The 22,359-nt window shown below is 43.3% G+C and overlaps 1 protein-coding gene across 1 annotated transcript in view; it reads left to right on the top strand.

The window, feature by feature from the left end:
• LOC145348576 (regulator of G-protein signaling 21-like) overlaps positions 1–4,533 on the top strand; it is a 34,211-nt gene extending 29,678 nt beyond the window's left edge. Inside the window, exon 4 of the mRNA XM_080196765.1 lies at positions 4,348–4,533. Coding sequence (XP_080052891.1) covers positions 4,348–4,533 — 186 coding nt within the window. The remainder of the gene's footprint in view (positions 1–4,347) is intronic.
• Positions 4,534–22,359: the final 17,826 nt, after the last annotated feature.

The raw sequence follows: 22,359 nt of genomic DNA, 5'->3' as shown, positions 1-22,359 counted from the left end.
GCTGGGAAGTAGAATTAGAATAGATAGGTGCTTGATGACCAGCGCAGACATGATGGGCCAAAGGGCTCTTTCTGTGGTGTAACACTCTATAATTATCATCACTCATCACCCAAGAATATTCATTTCACTGGCTTTGTTATTAGACAAGCAACAGTTTCCAGGAAAACAAAACTCCAACACTGACCTATTCCTATACCTATTTCACAGACTGCTAAATATATATTTATTCCAAGCAAATTTCTAATGTTTAGCATCAATTCTACTCCACTCCCTTCTATCAAATGTCATCTTGTCCTGCAAGAGAGAAGGCGGAATGATAGAGGATTGGTTGTCAAATAGGAGGCAGAGAGTGGGGGTCAACGGGTGCTATTCGGATTGGCGGATGGTGACTAGTGGAGTGCCCCAGGGGTCGGTGCTGGGGCCTCAGCTTTTTACCATTTATATAGATGATCTGGAGGAGGGAACCGAGTGTAGGGTGTCGAAATTTGCTGATGACACCAAGATTGGGGGAACGGCAAATTGTGCGGAGGGTGTGGAGAGTCTGCAGAAGGATCTAGATAGGCTGGGCGAATGGGCCAGGAAATGGCAAATGGAATTTAATGTTGGCAAATGTGAGGTGGTCCACTTTGGTAGGAATAATGGTAGGAAGGACTATTACTTACTGCAGCAGGCGACGGTGCAGAGGGACCTCGGGGTCCTTGTGCATGAGTCGCAAAAACCCAGCCTGCAGGTGCAGCAGGTGGTCAGGAAGGCGAATGGGATGCTGGCCTTCATCACGAGGGGGATTGAATATAAAAGTAGGGAGGTCTTGCTGCAGCTGTATAGGGCATTGGTGAGGCCGCAGCTGGAGTACTGTGTGCAGTTTTGGGCGCCACACCTGCGCAAAGATATTTTGGCCTTGGAGGGAGTGCAGAGGAGGTTTACTAGGCTGATACCGGAGTTGAGGGGGTTGAGCTATGAGGAGAGGCTGAATAAACTAGGCTTGTACTCGTTAGAGTTTAGAAGAATGAGGGGAGATCTCATTGAGACGTATAAGATGATGAATGGGATGGATAGGATAGAGGTGGAGAGACTCTTCCCGCTCAAAAAAGACAGTAGGACTAGGGGGCACAGCCTCAGGATAAAGGGGGGGCGGTTTAGAACGGAGTTGAGGAAGAACTTCTTCACTCAAAGGGTGGTGAATCTCTGGAATTCTCTGCCCGTTGAAGTGGTGGAGGCTGCCTCGCTAAATATTTTTAAGACGCGGGTTGATGGGTTTTTGATAAGCGAGGGGGTTAAGGGTTATGGGGAGAGGGCGGGAAAGTGGAACTGAGCCACGACAGATCAGCCATGATCTTATTGAATGGCGGGGCAGGCTCGAAGGGCTAGATGGCCTACTCCTGCTCCTATTTCTTATGTTCTTATGTTCTTATATTGTTTGAATGATGTGCCTGTTATAGCTGAATGGTTGCAGATATATGAAAGTAGTAGGAGTTGGGTGCAACTTATGCTTCATTGGAGTGTGCGCCAAGTTGAACTGGAGTATCTGGATGTTAGGCGAGAGACCTGAGTGCGAGAGACTGGTACGGATGAGTGATGTGGTGTGCTGCACTGAGCAGCATGAGAGAATGTTAGAGCAATGGGTGACTTGGTGGCATAGTGGTTAGCACTGCAGCCTCATAGCGCTAGGGACCCAGGTTCAGTGCTGGCCTTGGGTGACTATCTGTATGGGGTCTGCACGTTCTCCCTGTGCCTGCATGGGGGGAGAGGGGGGATCTAATAGAGGTATATAAGATTATGAAGGGTATAGATAGAGTAAACAGCGGTAAGCTATTTCCTATGATAGAGACATGTAGGACAAGAGGCCATGGACTTAAGGTGAGGGGGGAGAGGTACAACACAGATATTAGAGGGAGGTTTTTCACACAGAGGGTAGTGGGGGTATGGAATGCTCTGCCAAGTAAGGTGGTGGAGGCAAATACGCTAGAGTCATTTAAGAGTAACTTCGACAGGCACATGAGTGGGTTGGAGATGGGTGGATATAGGAGGTTGTTTTAAATAAGGGTAATTAGCATTGGGGCATCCCTGGTAAGGTAAATGGATATGGTACAATAATAATGTTTTTTTTTCCTCTTCGTTCACAGGTTTTAAGTCGGTCCGCCTTGTGTCCAACGAGGGGCATACACGCGATGGGTCGTACTGGGGCTGCTCTTGGTTGTTTGAGATTGGCCTAGTGCTTCATGTCGTTAGTGTGTGCCTAAACTGGACCAGATACTGGGCAAGACGACAGCTCAGTGACTATCGCTGATTGCTGTGCAGACACATGGATTTGGGCCGATGTCTGTGGGAGTTTGCGCATTCTCCCCGTGCTTGCATGGGTTTTCTCTGGGTGCTCTGGTTTCCTCCCATACCCCAAAGATGTGCTGTTAGGCTGATTGGCAGGAATAAATTGTCCCTAAATCAGATTCCCTCAATCTGGATGGCCATAAAACATTAGACAAGGGTCGTGGGTGGAGAGGTGGACTGGTGGCGCTGGCTCGTTGGGCCAAAGGGCCTGTTTCCCGGGCTGTTTTTGTTCTTTGTTCTTTGATTTCCTCCGGGAGCTCCGGTTTCCTTCCACAGTCCAAAAGACACGCTAGTTAGGTGCATTGGCCATGCTAAATTCTCCCTCAGTGTATCTGAACAGGCACCGGAGTGTGGCAACAAGGGGATTTTCACAGAAGCTTCATTGCAGCACTAAAGTAAGCCTACTTGTGACAATAATATTTAAACTTAAACTTAAACCTACACAGTGATGTAAGAAGGCACATTATCCAGACCTAGGGTCAGCGTTGAGCAGAGGTGAGTTATGATCTATGTGGAACTAGCTCCCAGCCAGTACATTTTACTGTACTTGTTTCAAAGCAGTTAAAAGTTTTGAAACTAAAAATGTTATGTCACTGCCATTCTTGAAAGAACAACAAGATTTAAAACTATAACTGCAAAAAAGATTAAATGACCATGAATCAAAAATACGACTTACCAGATCAATCTAGACTTCTCCAAGGTTCAAACTCAATGGGAACTGTGGCATCCCTGAGAAGCAACCCTGAGAAACATTATTGAGTACATCAGATTTGAGTAAAAAAAACAGAAGAACCAGCAATACCACAGCCTACCACTCCTCCAGTAGAAAAGCAAACGAGACATGGAAGAGTTATAAGGCTTCTAGACCACCTATAGCTGTAAATTTGAGGATGTGAATTCAAGGGGGAGATGGAAGAATATTATAATAGTGCGAATATTGTAATAGCATTAATGCGGAAACAACAATGTAAACTCATGAGACTGATAACAACGTATGACATGAAGTAATCTAGTATAACTCCATATGCAATGGATGAAGATTTGGGATGAAATGTAGTGTAAGATCTGTCACATACAGGGTAACTGAAGAATGGAGTACCATACCATTCACATGGTGTCTATAAGAAGGCTCATGGCGCTGGCACAGTCAGTGTGGTGTTGAGACAGAAAGGGTAGGACATAAGCATGGAGATAGTTCCTAACCTGTACCCCTTATTGTACATGGATAAATAGCCCATTTCTTAATAAAGACTTATGGTTAACCTACCAAAGATGAGACAGACTTCTTTCAGAGACAACACTCTGTAGGCAACATCCTCCTCGCAGCCACCTGCTTCGAATTTCTCCTGAGGGTCCTCCTGCAAGGTTTCCTGAGTACCTGTAGAACCTACTCCTGTCTATCTTCATCATTGGAATGCTCTCTGTTTGGTGTTCCATCTTCCTTCCTTAGAATTAAGCAGTAAAATGCAGCGACAGCCTATTGTAAATTGGTGCAACTTAAGAGGGACAGACTGTCTTTAAGAACATTCGCTGACTGAGCTCTCAGGCAGCCAGCAGTATTGGCATTTCTTGGATTAGTGCTACAACCATGTAAATGAGGTGGCAAATTTGTATGCCACCTATCTCCAGAATTACTGCCACTGAATTATCCAATGCCTATGACGCAAGTAGATTATGAATCATGAGCACCTACCAGATCTAGTCTAATTTCTTGCTATGCCACCTATGGTTTATCCTCCCGGGTCACTCACAACTGTGTCCTGGAATATAATCTGTAATTCCTAGAGATTCCAAGGCAATCGCTGTTAATTAGCTCAAATTCCAACCGCCATTGCTCAGAGCAATGAAGTTTAGGATTAAAACCTTCTTGCTTTGTTTAGCTCAGAGCCACACAGCATGCACATTTACCTATGAAGTTGCATACACATTTAAAAGATACTTGCAGGAATCTAATCAGCAGGTACAGCAAGGAAATGTCACCCACGGATATTCATTTTCACACCTTCACTTTCTTTCTCACAGATCAACATTGATTTTGCCACACGAGAACATATTAACAAAAGCATCGGTGAGCCAACTCCCTCCAGCTTTGACGTGGCGCAGAAGCTAATCTACAGCCTGATGGCAAAAGACTGTTATCCCAGATTCCTGAGATCCAGCCTCTACCTGGAATTGGTAAACAAGGCGGACAACAGTCAGTCGAAATGAAGCCATTCTATTCCTGGCATTATGGAGAATGAGCAATGGGGAGTCAGTGCAGAAATTGTCGTTAGTTGCCAGCTGGATTTAAGACTGTCTGGATTGCTCAGGCCAGCCTGAAATAATTAATGACAAAAGTGATTAATGAAATGTTACCACATGTTTAAACTGCTCAAATTCTGAAGAAGAATACATTGTTTCTTATTGTCAGAAGACTTGAATGTCCCTGTGTTAACATTCTCCAGGACTCACCTCAACACTGTACTGTAGAATGTTAAACCTTGTTGTTACTAATGCTGTGGGCCTCCCAGTGAAGTTGTCCTTATTTGGCATCTAACTGCGAGCTCCACTGTTGAAAATAATAGACCTTTAGCCAGAAACAGTAAGCAATAGGCTTTGACATAATTCTAAAAGAGCCTTGTCAGAATGACCCTTGTAAACAGAGGCATTACTCATTATAGATGGCACTTTTCTCCATTTTTGATATAAGGGCCTTTTTACTTTCTGCATTTACTTGTATAAAACATTTGACAAAAAGAGAACATATAAACACAGAACTGGATTAAAAACATCCACTCCAAATTTGACAGCAATGCACTTTAAGTGACTTAGGAGAGCAGAGCAATTCTTTTAATTGTCTTTACATTTGATAAGGAAGACTATTAAAGAAGTTTTTACAAACTCTGTAATAGCATACGACTGTCATTGGCTAATCAAGCCATTTATTAGGGTCACCAGCTATTATTTTGCTATGATCAACTGCTGTTGTGATTTCCAATCTTATCTCCTTCTAATAGCTACTTTTGAAATGTTTTATAGTTTTAACAACAGAGTAAAATCATGCTGAAATTCAGATTGTTGTACTGTGTTTTAGTTTTAACCTAAGTAGTACTTGATTTTGTTCTAGGGGTCTGTGATTGGTAATGGCTGTTTGAACTGTGTTCAATAAATTGAATTGCGATTTGATAGTTTATTCAGGGTACTTGACAGGTAAGATGTTGAAGTTAAAATCTTCTGGACGCCTTGTTGTCAAAGCCGGGATGATTTTCTGTCTGCCTCGGATTATGACCATACATTTGTCACCCAAAGGTGGCACAGTGGCTAGCACTGCAGCCTCACAGTGCCAAGAACTCAATTTTGGCCTCGGGTCACTGTCTGTATGGAGTCTGTACATTCTTCCCATACCTGCGTGGGTTTCCTCAGGGTACTCCGGTTTCCTCCCACAGTCCAAAGATGTGTAGGTTAACTTGATTAGCCACTATGCCTCTGCCTCCTTTGTTTTCAGGTGAAACTAAGACAGAAACAGTAAAATGGAATTTTTTATGGAAACTGCGAGATTATGAGGGTGAGTTTAGCATCTACAATATAGTTAGTGAACACATTATTGCATTCATATGGAATACCTGCAGTGTGCTACTTTAACTCATTAAAAAAAATGTATTAAAATACTGTGCACAATTTTTCATATGATGTTGGTAATGCATTTGGCATGAATATTGCCAGCTTGAATTTCGTTCCATCATTCTTAATCCCACTGTCAGTGGTTGCTTATAATGTATAATAATTTGTGGCTCATATTTAAAATAAAGTTTGTTTTTGCAATTTAGTTATTGTTAATGAGTGTGATTTATTTTTAACAATAGAAATCAGAGATGAAAGGAAGTAGACTATGTAACTTGGAAAGCGTAGAAGAGAAGGTATACCAGAAGGTGACACTCTAATGTCAGGACACTAGCAGGGTAAATATGTGGGGTTATGGGGATAGGGCCTGGATGGGATTGTGGTCAGTACAGACTCAATGGGCCAAGTATCATCCTTCTGCACTGTAGGAATTCTATGATTCTATGAAAGTTAAAGTTGGTTCTAATACTGTGGCAGAAGCTGTGAGATGTTATATACCAACAGGCCATACATTCCTGTTATTCTCTATTACATTTCGCCTCACTGAGCACACTCGGAAATGCCGCTCTTCAATCATCTTCTGATTTACCTTCTCTTCTACTCTTTCCAAGTTACATGGTCTATTTCCTTTCATTTCTTATTTCTGGCTATTAAAAATAAGCCACATTCATTAACAATAACTAAATTACAAAAACAAATTTTATTTTAAATACAAGCTATGAATTATTATACATTATAAGCAACCACTGACAGTGGGATTAAGAATGATGGAGCGAAATTCAAGCTGGCAATATTCATGCCAAATGCACTACCAACATCATACGAAAAATTGTGCACAGTATTTTAATACATCTGTTTATATGTGTTAAAGTAGTACACTGCAGCTAGTCCATATGAACACAATAATGTGTTCACTAAATATATCATAGATGCTAAACTCACCCTCCTAACCTTACAGCTTCCAGAAAAAAATTGCGGTTTACTGTTTCCATCTCGGTATTGTAACTGGATTAGTAATCCAGTGACCTGGGCTCAAATCCCACCACAGCAGGTACGAAATTCGAATTCAATAAAAATCTGGAATTACAATTCTAATGGTGACCAAAAAACCATTGTCAACTGTTGTACAAACCCATCTGGTTCACTAATGTCCTTTAGGAGAAACAAAATCTGCTGTCCTTATCCGGGTTGGTCCACATGTGGTTGACTCTTAAATGGCCTAGGGATGATCAACAAATGCTGGCCTTGCCAGTGACACTCACATCTTGTCAAAGATCTGAATTGCACTAATTGCTGGTAGCTTTCAATTTTCTAAATCTTTCTGTTGGTGCATGGAAATTCCATCAGCTCCAAGTTCCCAACTGGGATACATGTCACCATTTCTGTGAGATAATCCCGCAACTTTTACCCAACAGCATTGTAGGAATATCCCAGTCATGTGAGCTGCAGTGGTTCAAGGGAAAGGCTAACTTCTCAGAAGCATTTAGACATGGGCAATATGCCTCATCCATGCTGGGAACGCCCACATGCTGAGAATGTTTTACTTTTAAATTGACCCCTGTTTCAAAAGTCTTAAAAGGGCAAAAGATACAATCAGGAACACTTGATATGTCAGAAAGAAGCACTCCTTGCACAATTTAAACGCAGGTGTTATTTTCAGCATGTTAACACGAGCTGTACAGAGAGGAACTTGGTTAGATTTCTATACGTCAGTAGTAGTAATAGGAATTTCTACCTGATAGGAGCTAATATTACACTGATCTTATGATTATTAATATTCAGCTGTGGGTAATATGGGAAGTACTGGTAATATACCTCAGCATGAATCAAGTTTGCCTACTCGCAAGTGAGGTTCCTTTTGAGCCATAGCACGGTGGCACAGTGGTTAGCACTGCTGCTTCACAATGTCAGGAACCTGGATTTGATTCTAGGCTTGCGTCACTGTCTGTGCAGAGTCTGCATGTTCTCCCTGTGTCTGTGTGGAGTTCCTCCGAGTGCCCTGGTTTCCTCCCATAGTCTGAAAGATGTGCTGGTTAGGTGCATTGGCCATGCTAAATTCCCCCTCAGTGTAACCAAACAGGTACTGTCTGGAAACTGGTCAAGCAAAGCACAACAGATGGAAAACAAGGCACTGCTGAGCAAGTAACATCCTCATTCAATGTCACACTCAAAGCCACCAGCTCAGACAGTGACATTGAGAGAAGAGCTTCGAGGCAGAATACACACACAATAAGACACGCATCATGAACACCCTGGAGTCGGGGACAGGGGAACAAGGAAGGCAGATTATCAGTTCCCCTTAGGGGAGTTCTGCTGCATAAGACTCACACACTTTGTTTGGACAGGCTACAGAATGAGGCTGATGTGTGTGCATAATGAAATACTTGGCATTGTCAGGCTTGTCAAAGAGCCTCTAGAAAATGTCAAGGAGCATGGAGGAGTCTGGAACTGACCTTGTACAGACCATGGAAACCCACCCTTTCCAAAATGAAGCTGGTGGCTAACTCTATTAGCATACTTGTGGACCTAAATATGATGTAGCATCTGATAGTTGAAATAAGGCCATGAGATATAGGAGCAGAATTAGGTCATTCGGCCCATCAGGTCTGCTCTGCTGTTCAATCATGGCTCCATGGAGAACTCCATTCTCCATTCTTTATTCTGTAACCTTTGATCCCTTTACCAGTCAAGAACCTATCTATCTCTGTCTTCAATGCACTCCTTGACCTGGCCTCCACAGCTTTCTGTGGCGATGAATTCCATAGACTCACCACCCTCTGGCTTAAGAAATTCCTCCTCATCTCAGTTCTAAAGGGTTGTCTCTTTACACTAAGGCTGTGCCTTCAGATCCTAGTCTTTCCTACTAATGGAAACATCTTTCCCACATCCATTCTATCCAGGCCCTTTAGTATTCTGTAAGTTTCAATGGGATCCCCCCTCAGCCTTCTAAACCCCATTGAGTTCAGACCCAGAGTCCTCAAACGCTCCTCAGACGTCAGGCTTTTCATTCCCGGGATCATTCTCGTGAACCTTCTCTGGAACCTCTCCAAGATCAGCATATCATTTCTTAGATATGGAGCCCAAAATCACTCACAAGATTTCAGATGTAGTCTCATAGAACTTTGTAAAACTCAGCAGCACATCCCTGTTTTTGAACTCTAGTCCTCTCAAAATGAATGGTCACATTGCATTTCCCTTCCAAACTATCAACTCAACCTGCAAGTCAAATCAAGAGTCCTAAACTAAGATTCCCAACTCCATTTGCACTTCTGATTTCTGAATTTTCTCCTCATTTAGAAAATAGTCTATGCCTCTATTCCTCCTACCAAAGTACATACTTCATATTTTCCCACATTGTATTCCATCTGCCATTTCTTTGCCCACTCTCCTAACCCACCCAAGTCCTTCTGCAGCCTCCCCACTTCCTCAATACTACTTGTCCCTCGACCTATCTTTGTATCATCTACAAACTTAGCCACAATGTCTTCAGTTCCTTCATCTAGATCATTGATGTATAAAGTGAAAGTTTGTGGTCCCATCACTGACCCCTGCGGAACTCCACTAGTCACCGGCTGCCATTCTAAAAAAGACCCTTTTATCGCCACTCTCTGCCTCCTGCCAGTCAGCCAATCTTCCATCCATGCTGGTACCTTGTCTCTAGCACCATGGGCTCTTATCTTACTCAACAGCCTCCTATGCAGCACCTTGTCCAACTCCTTCTAGAGCTCCAAGTAATAACATCCACTGGCTTTCCTTTGTCTAACCTGATCATTACGTCCTCAAAGAATTCTAACAGATTTTTCAGGTATGGCATTCCCTTGATGAAACCATGCTGACTTCATGACATGGTGGCACAGTAGTTAGAACTGCTGCCTCATAGCGCCAGGGACCTGTGTCCAATTCCCAGCTTGGGTCACTGGCTGTGTGGAGTTAGCATGTTCTCGCCGTGTCTGTGTGGGTTTCCTCCAGTGCTCTGATTTCCTTCCACAGTCCAAAGATGTGAGGGTTGGGTTGATTAGTCATGCTAAATTGTTGTTTAGTGCTGGGGGGATTAGCAGGATAAATACAGAGGTTTACAGGGATAGGAGCTGGGTGGGATTGTTGTCGGTGCAGGCTCAATGGGTCAATGACCTCCTTCTGCACTATAAGGATTCTATGATTCACTCTATTTTACCATGCACTTCCAAGTATTTCAAAATCTCATCCAAAATAATGGACTCTAAAATCTTAACAACAACTGAGAGCAGGCTAACTGGCCTGAAATTTCCTGTCTTTTGCCTCCCTTCCTTCTTAATCAGGGGTGGGGGATTATATTAGCAATTTTCCATTCCTCTAGAACACTCTCTGACTCCAGTGTTTCCTGAAAGATCACCACCAATGCCTCCACCATCTCTTCAGCTATCTCCTTCAGAACTTTGAAGTGTAGTCCATAGGTTCCAGGTGATTTATCCACCTTCAGACTTTGAGTAATGGGTAAGAGAGGAAATTACAAAGGAAATTGGATGAGTTTCCGATCTAAGGAAGAAGCATATAGATTGGCCAAGAAAAAAATAAGTCTGAGGATTGGGAGCAGTTTAGAATTCAGCAAAGAAGAATCAAGGGATTGATTGAGAAGGGGAAAATACAGTACAAAAGTAAGCTTGCAGGGAACATAAAGACTGACACTAAGAATTTCTACAGATAAGTGAAGACAAATGTAGGTCCCCTACAGACAGAAACAGGGGAATGTATAATAGGGGACAAAGAAATGGCTGATCAACTGAATACCTACTTTGGATGTGTCTTCACAAAATAGGACATAAATCAAATGCCAGAAATGTTGGAGAATGCAAGATTTAGTGAGAAGGAAGAATTGAGCAAAATCAATATTAGTAGAGAAATGGTGCTGGGAAAATTGATGATATGCAAGGCGGTTAAATCCCCAGGGCTTGATCATCTACATCCCACAGTACTTAAGGAAGTGGCTCAAGAAATAGTGGATGCATTAGTGGTCATCTTCCAGAATTCTATAGACTCCGGAACAATCCCTGCGTATTGGAGGGTAGTTAATGTCACTTCAATATTCAAAAAGGGAGGTAGATAGAAAACAGGAAATTATAGACCAGTAAGCTTAACATCAGTAGTGAGGAAAATTCTTGAATTCATTATTAAGGACTTTATAGCAGAGCATTTAGAAAGCAGAGGCGGGATCAGACAGAGACAGCAAGGATTTATGAAGGGGAAATCATGCTTGACAAATCTATTGGAATTCTTTGAAGTTGTAACTAGTAGAGTTGACTAGGGGGAACCAATCGATGGGGCATACATGGACTTTCAAAAAGCGTTTGACGAAGTCCTGCACAAGAGATTATCGTGCAAGATTAAAGTGCATGGAATTGGGGTAAATATATTGAGATAGATAGAAAACTGGTTGGCAGAGAGGAAACAAAGAGTAGGAATTAATGGGTGCTTTTCAAATTGGCAAGCAGTAACCAGCGGGTGTCATAGGGATCGGTGATGGGACCCCAGCCATTAACAATACATAATAATGATTTGGATGCGGGAACAAAATGTAACATCTCAAAGTTTGCAGATGATAACAAGTTGGGTGGGAGATTAAACTGTGACGAGGATGCAGAGATCCTTCAGCATGATCTGAACAGGTTGGGTGAGTGGGCTAATCAGTGGCAGATGCAGTATAATTTGGATAAGTGTGAGGTTATTCACTTTGGAAGCAAAAACAAGAAGGTAGATTACTACCTGAATTGCTGTAAATTGGGAGAGGGATTGTGCAGAGGGACTTGGGTGTCCTTGTGCACGAGTTGCTGAAGGTAAGCATGCAGGTGCAGCATGCAAATGTTGGCCTTCATTGCAAGAGGTCTTGAGTACAGGAACACGGATGTGTTGTTATAGAGGTCATAGAGTCATAGAGGTTTACAGCATGAAAACAGGTCCTTCAGCCCAACTTGTCCATGCTACCCTTTTTTTAAACCCCTCAGCTAATCCCAATTGCCCACATTTGGGCCATATCCCCCTAAGCCCATCGTACACATCTAACTATCTAAATGCTTTTTAAAAGATAAAATTGTACCCACCTCTGCTACTACCTCTGCACCTTGTTCCAGAACTCACCACTCTCTGCGTGAAAAAAGTGCCCCTCTGGACACTTTTGTATCTCTCCCCTCTCACCTTAAACCTACGTCCTCTAGTTTTAGACTCCCCTACCTTTGGGAAAAGATATTGACTATCTACCTTGTCTATGCCCCTCATTATTTTACAGACCTCTGTAAGGTCACTCCTCAGCCTCCTATGCTCCAGAGAAAAAAGTCCCAGTCTATTCAGCCTCTCCTTATAACTCAATCCATCAAGTCCCAGTAGATTCCTAATAAATCTTTTCTGCACTCTTCAAAGTGTAATAATATCCTTCCTATAATAGGGTGATCAGAATTACACACAGTATTCCCAGTGTGACCATACCGATGTCTTGTACAACTTCAACAAGACACCCCAACTCCTGTATTCATTGTTCTGACCAATAAAACCAAGCATGCCAAATGCCTTCTTCAACACTCTGTCCACATGTGACTCCACTTTCAAGGAGCTATGAACATGTATCCTTCGATCTCTTTGTTCTGTAACTCTCCCCAACACCCTACCATTAACTGAGTAAGTCCTGCCCTGGTTCAACCTACCAAAATGCATCACCTCGCATTTATCTAAATTAAACTCCTTTTGCCATTCATCAGCCCACTGGCTGAATTGATCAAGATCCCGTTGCAATTAGGGATAACTTTCTTCAGTGTCTACTATGCCACCAATCTTGGTGTCATCTGCAAACTGACTAACCATGCCCACTATATTCACAAATAGCAATGGACCCAGCACTGATCCCTGCCACACACTGCTGGTCACAGGCCTCCAGTTTGAAAAACAACTCTCTACAACCACCCTCTGTATCCATTTTAGATACCTCACCCTGGATCTCTTGAGATTTAACTTTATGCAACAACTACCATGTGGAACCTTGTCAAAGGTCTTGCTAAAGTCCATGTCGACAACTTCAACTGCATTGCCCTCATCTTCCTTCTTGGTTTCCCCTTCAAAAAACTCAATTAAATTCGTGAGGCATGATTTTCCACTCGCAAAGCCATGCTGACTGTCCCTAATCCATCTTTGCATCTCTAAATGCCTCTAAATGCCTTAGGTCCTATCTCTCAAAATACCTTCAAACAATTTAGCACCACAGATGTGAGGCTCACTGGCCTGTAGTTCCCAGGCTTCTCCCTGCAACAAAGGCACAACATTTGTCACTCTCCAATCTTCAGGCACCTCACCCGTGACTATCGATGATTCAATTATCTCGGCTAGGGGGCCCGTAATTTCCTCCCTAGCCTCCCACAACGTCCTGGGATATAATTCATCAGGTCCCAGGGATTTATCTACCTTGATGCGCTTTAAGACTTCCAGCATCACCTTCTCTGTAATTCTTTGTTGCAATTATACAGGGCCTTGGTGAGGCCACACCAAGAGTATTGTGTGCAGTTTTGGTCAAAATATTAATTTTGTGTCATCTTTTCATTTTTGTATTATGTCCATTGCCTGAGGGACTGTAAGGGGCAGAACCTGCTGGACTCCAGGGTGGGGGTTGGGATGAGTGTGGTTGAGGTGTACCTGCAGGCTGGAAAACTGATGGCAACCCCACGTTGGCCATTTTTGGGAGGCGTGATGGTATTTAATCCCAATCAGACATCCCACTGCTGGCCATCAGGCTTCCCAAATCTTGTGAAGTGAACTTCATCCCAGAAATACTAGTGCAGGCCAGCTATCCCACCTCCAAGAGCTGTCAAATCATCAGAGACTTCCAGTACTGACTGCACCACAGGGAGTAGTGGCCACTGCTGGTACTGCAGCTTGTTGTACATCTGGCCTTGTTGTCGGAGCCCCAGCAACAATTCTGGGGAGTGGATTTCTTTGGGGCCAGGCAAGATCTTGCGGAGAGGGAAACAGTAGAGAGGGTTGATTTAAAAGGCAGAGCATGGTCTTACACCAGATCCTTCCATTTCCACCAGCAAGTGCCTCTGTCCGACACACAGGGTGGGATTTTACGGCATCAATCGTCCCAAGGCCAGAAAACCCCATCCAAGATCTACATGCATGGTCCATGTCCTGCCCACTATGATGCCTGTGACGGGAGAGACAGGAAAATTCTGCCCAGGCTGTCCAGGGTGTAGGCCTACGCACTAGGATATTCCATAAGTGATCACTCGAAGGCTTTCATGGGCCTGCGGGTGGAAGGCCTGTTTGCCAGCCTTCTCACCCTTGACTAAATCAAAGGGAGGTGAGAAATTGCTGGGATTGCCACAAGCACCTTTCCGCTGAAACATTCCCCCCTCCCCCCATCTACTCTCCAAATTCACCCAAGGTGTGGAAGTTTTGGTGAATAAAGTATTTGTTATATGCTCACTTGTGTCACAGTTGGATGAGTTGTTCACGGGCAACCTAAGCAGAATGGGGCAGTCTGGGTTACAATCTCCCTTCCTCTTCCTCCATCTCCACCTCCTCATGTTCTTGCTCTCAGCTGGTCACTGTCTAGCTGGTGGCATGCAGCTGATCTCCCCGGGTCTTGCCACTCATTCTGTTGAACACAACAGGGTTCCTCCACAGTGGTCCAGGCCACTGAAGGATTGTCCAAATTGGAGGGAGGCAGGAAAGGAGCACTTTCCAATACTAACAGCCTGCTTGATCGCAGTTTGTATGACAGATTGGCTTTCATTGTAAATAAGATGCACACATGTGCACAGGTAGCACACCAGAGTCATCAGCCATGTAATGAGCAGATATTCTTGCCATCCAATAGACACCCAGTATGGCACAAACACAGATAGCACAATGCATACCACAGGATCAAGAAGGTATGTTGCCAGGATGATTGGCATTGATTCTCTGTAAATGATCACAAAGCAGCTGGACACTGAGATAGTGGGATCCCCATTGGCTGTGGTATAAAACACCATTGATATGTGACAGTGGCAAAGCAATGTGTGTCAATTTAATTGCATCCATTACCATAGGGAATCCTGCAACCTCTATCAAAAATTTTACATTATCTCACTTTGTGTAAAGATTAATTTCTTTCAATATGGTATGTGGCACACTAGATGCCTGACAACAATTACAGGTTAGATTTACAACATGCATTTCATCTCAAATACCCTCTGGTCCATACAGTCCAAGGTGTTTGATTTGGGTTCCAGCCCTATAATACACCCTGACAGGAAGACCAACTTGGAGCAGTTTTGGTGTATCCCTCCGCTGGTAGACCTGGACTATTCTTTTATCGTTCGTGCGATGTCGGGCCATTTCTTTACTGCTGATCGTTTGAACTGAGGGCAACTAAGAGTTGATCACATTTATATAGATCTGGAATCACATGTAGGCCAAACCAGGTTAGGATGACAGATTTCCTCCCTTAAAGGATATCAGTGAAACAGATGGGGTTTTTAATATGACAAGCAACAATGGTTTCATGGTCATCGCTTTTAATTCCATATTTTTGGCATGGTAGCATTCAAACTCGGGTGCCTATTACCCTGGTTCCTTGGATTATTGATTACTAGTCCAATGACAATAACATTACATCACTGTCTGCTCTTTGAATGAGCTACACTCAGTTGTGGGCAGTTCCCCTCATGCACTCAATCCACCTACAGATCTTTGATAAGAGAGTGAAAGATATTCAACTTTCATGGACTGCGGAGATTCTGTGACCTCCTTTAAAGCACAGCAAACAGCAAACTGTGAGGTGTTGCAAGTATCTCCAGGTCCAGCCAGGAAAGAGTCAGGCATCAAGGAAAGTCAATACCAGGGTCAGCTTCCCAATCACTGGCAAAGTGGTTTTTATTTTAGTCTGTACTGGGGTTTCAGTGAGGATATCCCTTATGAAGCACAGATGGCACCGATAATGCTCCTCACAAAGATTCAGTGGGAGAAATACTCCCCGAAGTTCCTTCCTCTTCTTCATCCCTCTTGACCTGCTGTGCATGCTCTCTTCACTCTGCATCCTGTATTCCCAGAGAAATGCTGACCAATGCACTCACATCAGCACATTTGTGGAGAAGGATAGAAATCAGAGCAAAGTCCTTCAGCATCTATCATTCCACTTCCTGCAGCCTTTTGAAACTTGGATGAAGTGTTGAAGGACAAAGCATTTGGACAATAAGAACAAAAGTCAGAAGAAATCAATCAGAAACTAACCCGAAAATAGTTGTTGATCTGTTTAAAAAAGCATTGCTGTGGGAGAGGAGGCGGGAGGGAGGGGGGTGGTGTTGTTCCTTCTTGCTATTGAAAGTGTGTTCAGCCACGTGTAATTAAGAAACAGCATTAACTTGAGTGTTGAACTCCAAAATGGCAGAACTCATGCCAAATCATGTTGACTGACTCACATTATCTGCCTACTCTGCAAACCTTCCCCGGGTGTTCATGGTCCACGTGCTAAATCCCTCAGTGGCATGGCACCCGGCACAATTCATTCTCAGAATACAAGTGCATTCATTTTGGACCTCTAAGGGTTATTGTGACTTCAGAAAATGGCCACCGTGGAGATAAATTTTGTATCCAATATCGTCTCAAGAGTAATTCAGCACATTTTCATAAACAGATGTTGATGACAAATTCCTCACGTGTACGAGAATGTAAAAATCGTGAGCGCCTGTTAACAATTTCTGTGAGCAACAAACTTTATTTATGACAACAATGTAAATTAGCTTGCAGGCATAAATGTATTCTGTCTGAGATTGTGGGAGAGTTTGAGAAAGGAAGATGAGATACTTCCACTTATTTTGGCTGCATCATCAGTAATGTTCCCTCTTTAGCAATTTTGATTCAATTTAACTTCTCGACTTCTGCTGACCTCTACAAAACCAATAGTTTTGAAACACATCAGTTGTCGTTGCTTCCACAATATTTTTCTGCGTCTTACTTACTTATAAGTGTTGCGTTGACAACAATAGGGAAACCAAGTGTTAGAAAATAATGTATTTCATTCAATTCCTACATTACAGCAGTAACTACACTTCAGGATAGTAGTTCGTTGGCGGTAAAGTACTTTTGAAACAGCTAGCTTAGTGAAACGTCACAGTGGCACAGTGGTTAGCACTCTGCCTTACAATACCAGGGACCTGGGTTCAATTCCCAACTTCAGTCACTATCTGTGCAGAGTTTGCACATTCTCCCTGTGTCTGCATGGATTTGCTCTGGTTTACTCCTACAGTCCAAAGAGGTGCAGGTTAGGTTGGTTGACCATGCTAGATTGACCCTAGTGTCAGGGGGATTAGCAGGGTGAATACGTGGGAATGGGGCCTGGGTGGGATTGTGGTTGCTGGTGGGTCGAGTGGCCTCTTCTGCAGTGTAGGGATTCTATGTTTCTAGTAATTAGCAAGTCTTTATTTTATAATAGTCTTAGGCTTTAAATCTCTTGCATTGCTTCATGTTAATTAGATACCGCACCCCCCCCCACCACTGCATTAGCATGACATTCCTCAAACTAATCATTATTAGCACCTCTGACTCAGTTTTATGTTATAAACTCAAGCTTGCATTAAATTAGTCTTATCAAACACAAGTCACTTGAAGGCCCTTGGCATCGATCGAAGGACAGTGGATATGTGTTCCATACATTAGACTCAGGTCAGCACAACTTCCTGAGTTGTGAGGGTGGTCGTCTAATTGGTACACGGGCACTTTATTCCTTTGGGGAGGGAAACAGGGTTAACGTTTCTTCGAAGAAAAGTCATATTCATCTCAAAAAATTAACTCTGTTTCTCATTCACAAAAGACGAGGCCAGGTCGGCTGAGCTTTTCGAGCATTTTCTTTTAGTATTTCAGTTTTCCAGCATTCGCCATATTTTGCCTTTATCTTTGCTCCTTTTTTAATGTTTTATCTTGTTTTTCCAGTTCTTCAATAATGGGCCACTGCTGTACATAATCTTAGAGAATGCCCTTGCCACGTTTTAATCTAATTTCAGATTGCTGAGTGGAATTAGATTTATGGAAGCCTACATTTCCTCAGAATAGTACAGGAAAGAAATGATTAGAAGACAGCAAATGTACTTTGATTTTTATCATTGCCATTCAGCTGAATTGAATCGTTCATCTAAATCAGCATATTATCATTTTTTGCACAGTTGGAACATTGTGCTTGTCCACACACAGCTACATGCCGCCAATGCCTTTTACTGGTCCAGAGGCCCAAGAAATGGATTTCAAAACTAAAGGGAAGAAAAACTCCGACAACGGTTGTCCAGAAGGCTAGGTTAAATTGTCACGTTCATTCTCTTGCTGATATTAATGCTATCCTGTAATCCTAATATTAATGGAGCTCTGTAATCCTGATGCTCATAGAATTAATTGACATGGGATGTTTTAACATTTTCTTTCAAGGCATAACCCGAAGCATAATATGAACATTGCAAACCCAATCAAAGTGAGATTTTATTAATGATTAAAAATTGTTTGGGAAAAGGAAATATCAATGAGTTTCAGTCTGTGAAGAAACAGAAACTCTACAAAGGGTTGTGAGCGAAGCCCAGTCCATCATTCAAACCAGCCTCCCAGCCATTCACTCCGTCTACACGTTCCACCACCTTGGAAACGAACCAGCATAATCAAGGACCCCACACATTCCGGATATTCTCTCTTCCAACTTCTTCCATTGGGAAAAAGGTACAAAAAGCTGAGGGCATGTACCAGCCGGCTCAAGATCAGCTTCTTTCCAGCTGCCATCAAACTTTTGAATGGACCTACCTTCTATGAAGTTGATGTAGAAGTTGATTCTGCACCCTAACTATGACTGTAACACTACATTCTGCACCCTCTCCTTTCCTTTTCCCCTTTGTACTCAATGAACAGTATGCTTTTTCTGTATTGTGCGCAAGAAATAATACTTTTCGTTGTATATTAATACACGTGACAATAATAAATCAAATCAAAGACTGAGAAGGTACCTTTACATGATTAATGTGTTCAGTTCTCCTTTGAAGAATATAGCCATCTGTCTCACTTAACTCAAGTATTATTTGAACGCTTATATTTATATAATGCCTTTATTGTAATAAAATGCCTTAATAAGTTAAAGTTTATTTATTAGTCACAAGAAAGGTTTACATTAACATTGCAATGAAGTTACTGTGAAATTCTCCCAGGTGCCACATAGCGGTGCCTGTTTGGGCCAGTGCACCTAACCAGCATGTCTTTCAGGCTTTGGGGTGAAGCTGGAGCACCCAGAGGAAATCCTCGCAGACACGGGGAGAATGTGCAAACTCCAAACAGACAGTGACCCAAGCTGTGAATTGAACCGTAGTCCCTGGCACGGTGAGGCAGCAGTGCTAACCACTGTGCCACGGTGACAGCCATTTCCTATTTTCTGTTAATGAGCTTCACAGAAGCATTAGCAAACAATTTTTGACACTGAGAAGATATTAGGGCAGGTGACCAAAAGGTTTGTTCGAAGAGATAAGTTTTAAGGAGTGTCTTAATGGAGGAAAGCAAGGTGGAGCAGTTTCCAGGGTTCCCGGGTTTAGGGGCCCTCACAGCTAGCTGAAGGCATGGCCACCAGTGGTGGAATGATTACATTTGGTAAGAACCAAGAGGTCACAAATATCTTAGAGAGTTGTAGAGCTCAAGGAAATTATGGACATGTGAAGATAGAAACCATGTCGCAATTTGAAAACAAGAATGAGAATTTTAACATTGCGGGTAGCTGAACTGGGATTTGGCGCAGGTTATGTGACTGGAGGCAGAGTTTTGGATGACCTCAGGTTTCCGGCAAGTAGAATGAAGGAAAAGTTCTATTCTGACCTTGATGAAGAAAAATAATCATCCTTCTGGGGCACTTCAAAGCTAGGGCTGGCTGTGATTCAGATGTGCGAAGTGGAATCATTGGGAAAACAAAGTAGGCAAAACCAATGCAACTTATGTACTCCTGCTGAGAAAGTGTACTCAGCATGGCCAACGTGTACTCAATGTGTATTCAGCATGGTCACAATTTGTACCCAGCATGTCCATGTATACTCAGCATGCTCACAACATGTACTCAGTATTGACACAATGTGTACTCAACACGGCCACAGTCTGAACTCACCATGGCCACAACATGTATTCAACATCGACACAATGTGTATTCAGCATGGCCTTGTTATAACAAATGCCCTCTTCCACCAGAAAACAAATACAGAACCACATGAAGCATTCTTGATCAAAGCACTGGCACCTCCTGACAATGATTGCGTCGTCGTTCAGGTTAACGATCTGAGCAATATCGGCAGGAGACTGGTGCCTGCTGGGAGGGATCATAGACTTATCCAATCAGTGATGAACATCCATCTCGCACTAAGACATTGCAAGGCTCACAAGTCTGAAAGGGAGAAGACCAGTGAAAAGAGCCCAACTGAAGAGAAGGATTCCAAGGGCAGCTCACAATCAATCAGGAAAATCTTCACCCATCAACTCAATCCCAGAAGAGTGGGACCCAATAGAATCAGCTGTACTACACTCCTGTGTCCAGAGCATTGGGTTCAAGCATCACTGGCACCAGGAATGGTTTGATAAAAACAATGCTCTCCTAGAACAAGAATGGGCAGCCTTTCATTGCCTGGCTGAACAACCAGAGTTCACAAGTGAAGAATGCAGCATTCCGACAGCTCAAGGCTGACATCCAAAGGGAGATCCTGAAGACAGAGGGCATGTGGTCAGGAGAGAAGTCTGACAAGCTGATCCAGTAGAGGGATCAAGAGAGAAGTGATGGTGAGGCAGAATTGGGTATCGTAAGTGTACATGTGGAAAGTGGTGCTGTGTTTTTGGATCTTGTCACTGTGGGGCAGCAAGTGGATGAAAAATATATCATCAACATGTATTTTACATAATTTACATAGAGAAACCAGCTTTGGCAGGGGACATCCTGACCAGTTCCCTGATTGGAAATGACGTATCTACCTATAATTTCACATATAACAGGTATGGATTACATGGTGCAGTGCTAATAAGATATTGCCGTTTGCAAGTCCAACTTTAGCACAGCATTTTGGGCCAAATTGCTAATTAGCGTAATTCCGAATCTGCTTGGAGGTTTAACACTCAAACACAGATGCATGGAGCAATGTGTGTTTGCTTCTTACGCTGGACACACAGAGGCAAGTTTCAGGCTGGCTCTGGGGATAAGTGAGAGGAAGCACAGATTCTCAGACATGGTACTGGAAGTCCAAAGGGAGAAAAACACCATATGCCCATAGTGGGCAGGTATTCCCCTTCCTGTCTCCCTCTTTCCTGCCACTGCCTTGCCTAACCTCATGCCACCCCTCATTTTAGCTCCAGACCAAAAGTGGCAAAAAATCCAATGAGTAAGCACTTTGCCTCCTTGTCACTCTTATGGTGTGCCCAGTAAGGTTGAGCACTCACTCATTTTAGGTGAAATCCTCAGAACATTTCTGAGATCAATGTTGGTCAAGTGATGGTGATGCCACGACAAACTGCTCCAGAAAACCCCCTGCTGTGTTTCAGAAAGTCCCCTTCAAGTCTCAGCAATAAGTGGAGAGAAAAAGGTGAATTACTTTCAGGTTGCACTCAAAATCTCCTGCAAAGATGAGTTTCACCCCATCCAACCGGTCCCTGTTTTAGAGGCCAGTGCCCAACCTATCACTATGAGCGGGGCCTCCAAAAGGCCGGGCAGCCTCGATACTGAGAGTAAGCAGGAAATTAAAGCAGTAAGTGACTCCTTAATTGTCCTTCCAGCAGCTGTGCGTAGAGCAAGCTTCAACTCCTTTAGCAAAAATAGTGCCTTGTGCTAAATGTGAGCAGAAACATATATGACCCCATCTTGACCTGTCCGAGATGTTTTTGTGTCAAAAGTATGCTGTTCTGCCAAAAGGGTTAGCACTGCTGCTTCACAGCGTCAGGGACCCGTGTTCGATTCCCAGCTTGGGCCACTGAGTGTGTGGAGTTTGTACAGTCTTCCAGTGCCTGTGTGGGTTTCCTCCAGGTGTTCCGGTTCCCTCCCACAGTTCAAAGATGTGTGGGTTAGGTTGATTGGCCATGCTAAATTGACCATAGCGTCAGGGGATTAACAGGATAAATATGTGGGGTTACAGGAATAGGGCCTGGGTGGGATTGTGGTCAGTGCAGACTCAATAGGCCAAATGGCCTCCTTCTCACTGTAGGGATATGTCTTTTCATACCAACCAAATAAACGAACTCATATTAACTTAGGGACAAATTAAAAGGGGCAGCTCCCCAATAGGAAGGGGGATCAGCCCAAACAGAAAAACAAAGTCGAAAGGAAACTTAAAACATTAAATCAAAATGTGATTGTCGGGGTCTATAATACACCCCAGCCCCTGCGGTGCCCAGCAGGCATGGAAGGCGTCAACTGCACCCGTGGACACCGCATGCTCCCTCTCCAGGGAC

This window comes from Carcharhinus amblyrhynchos, chromosome 9 (genome assembly GCF_965287045.1).
Source record: "Carcharhinus amblyrhynchos chromosome 9, sCarAmb.v2.hapA, whole genome shotgun sequence".
In the NCBI taxonomy this organism is placed as follows: domain Eukaryota; kingdom Metazoa; phylum Chordata; class Chondrichthyes; order Carcharhiniformes; family Carcharhinidae; genus Carcharhinus; species Carcharhinus amblyrhynchos.
Note: the sequence above shows the minus strand (reverse complement) of the source record. Positions and strands in the feature narration are given on the sequence as shown.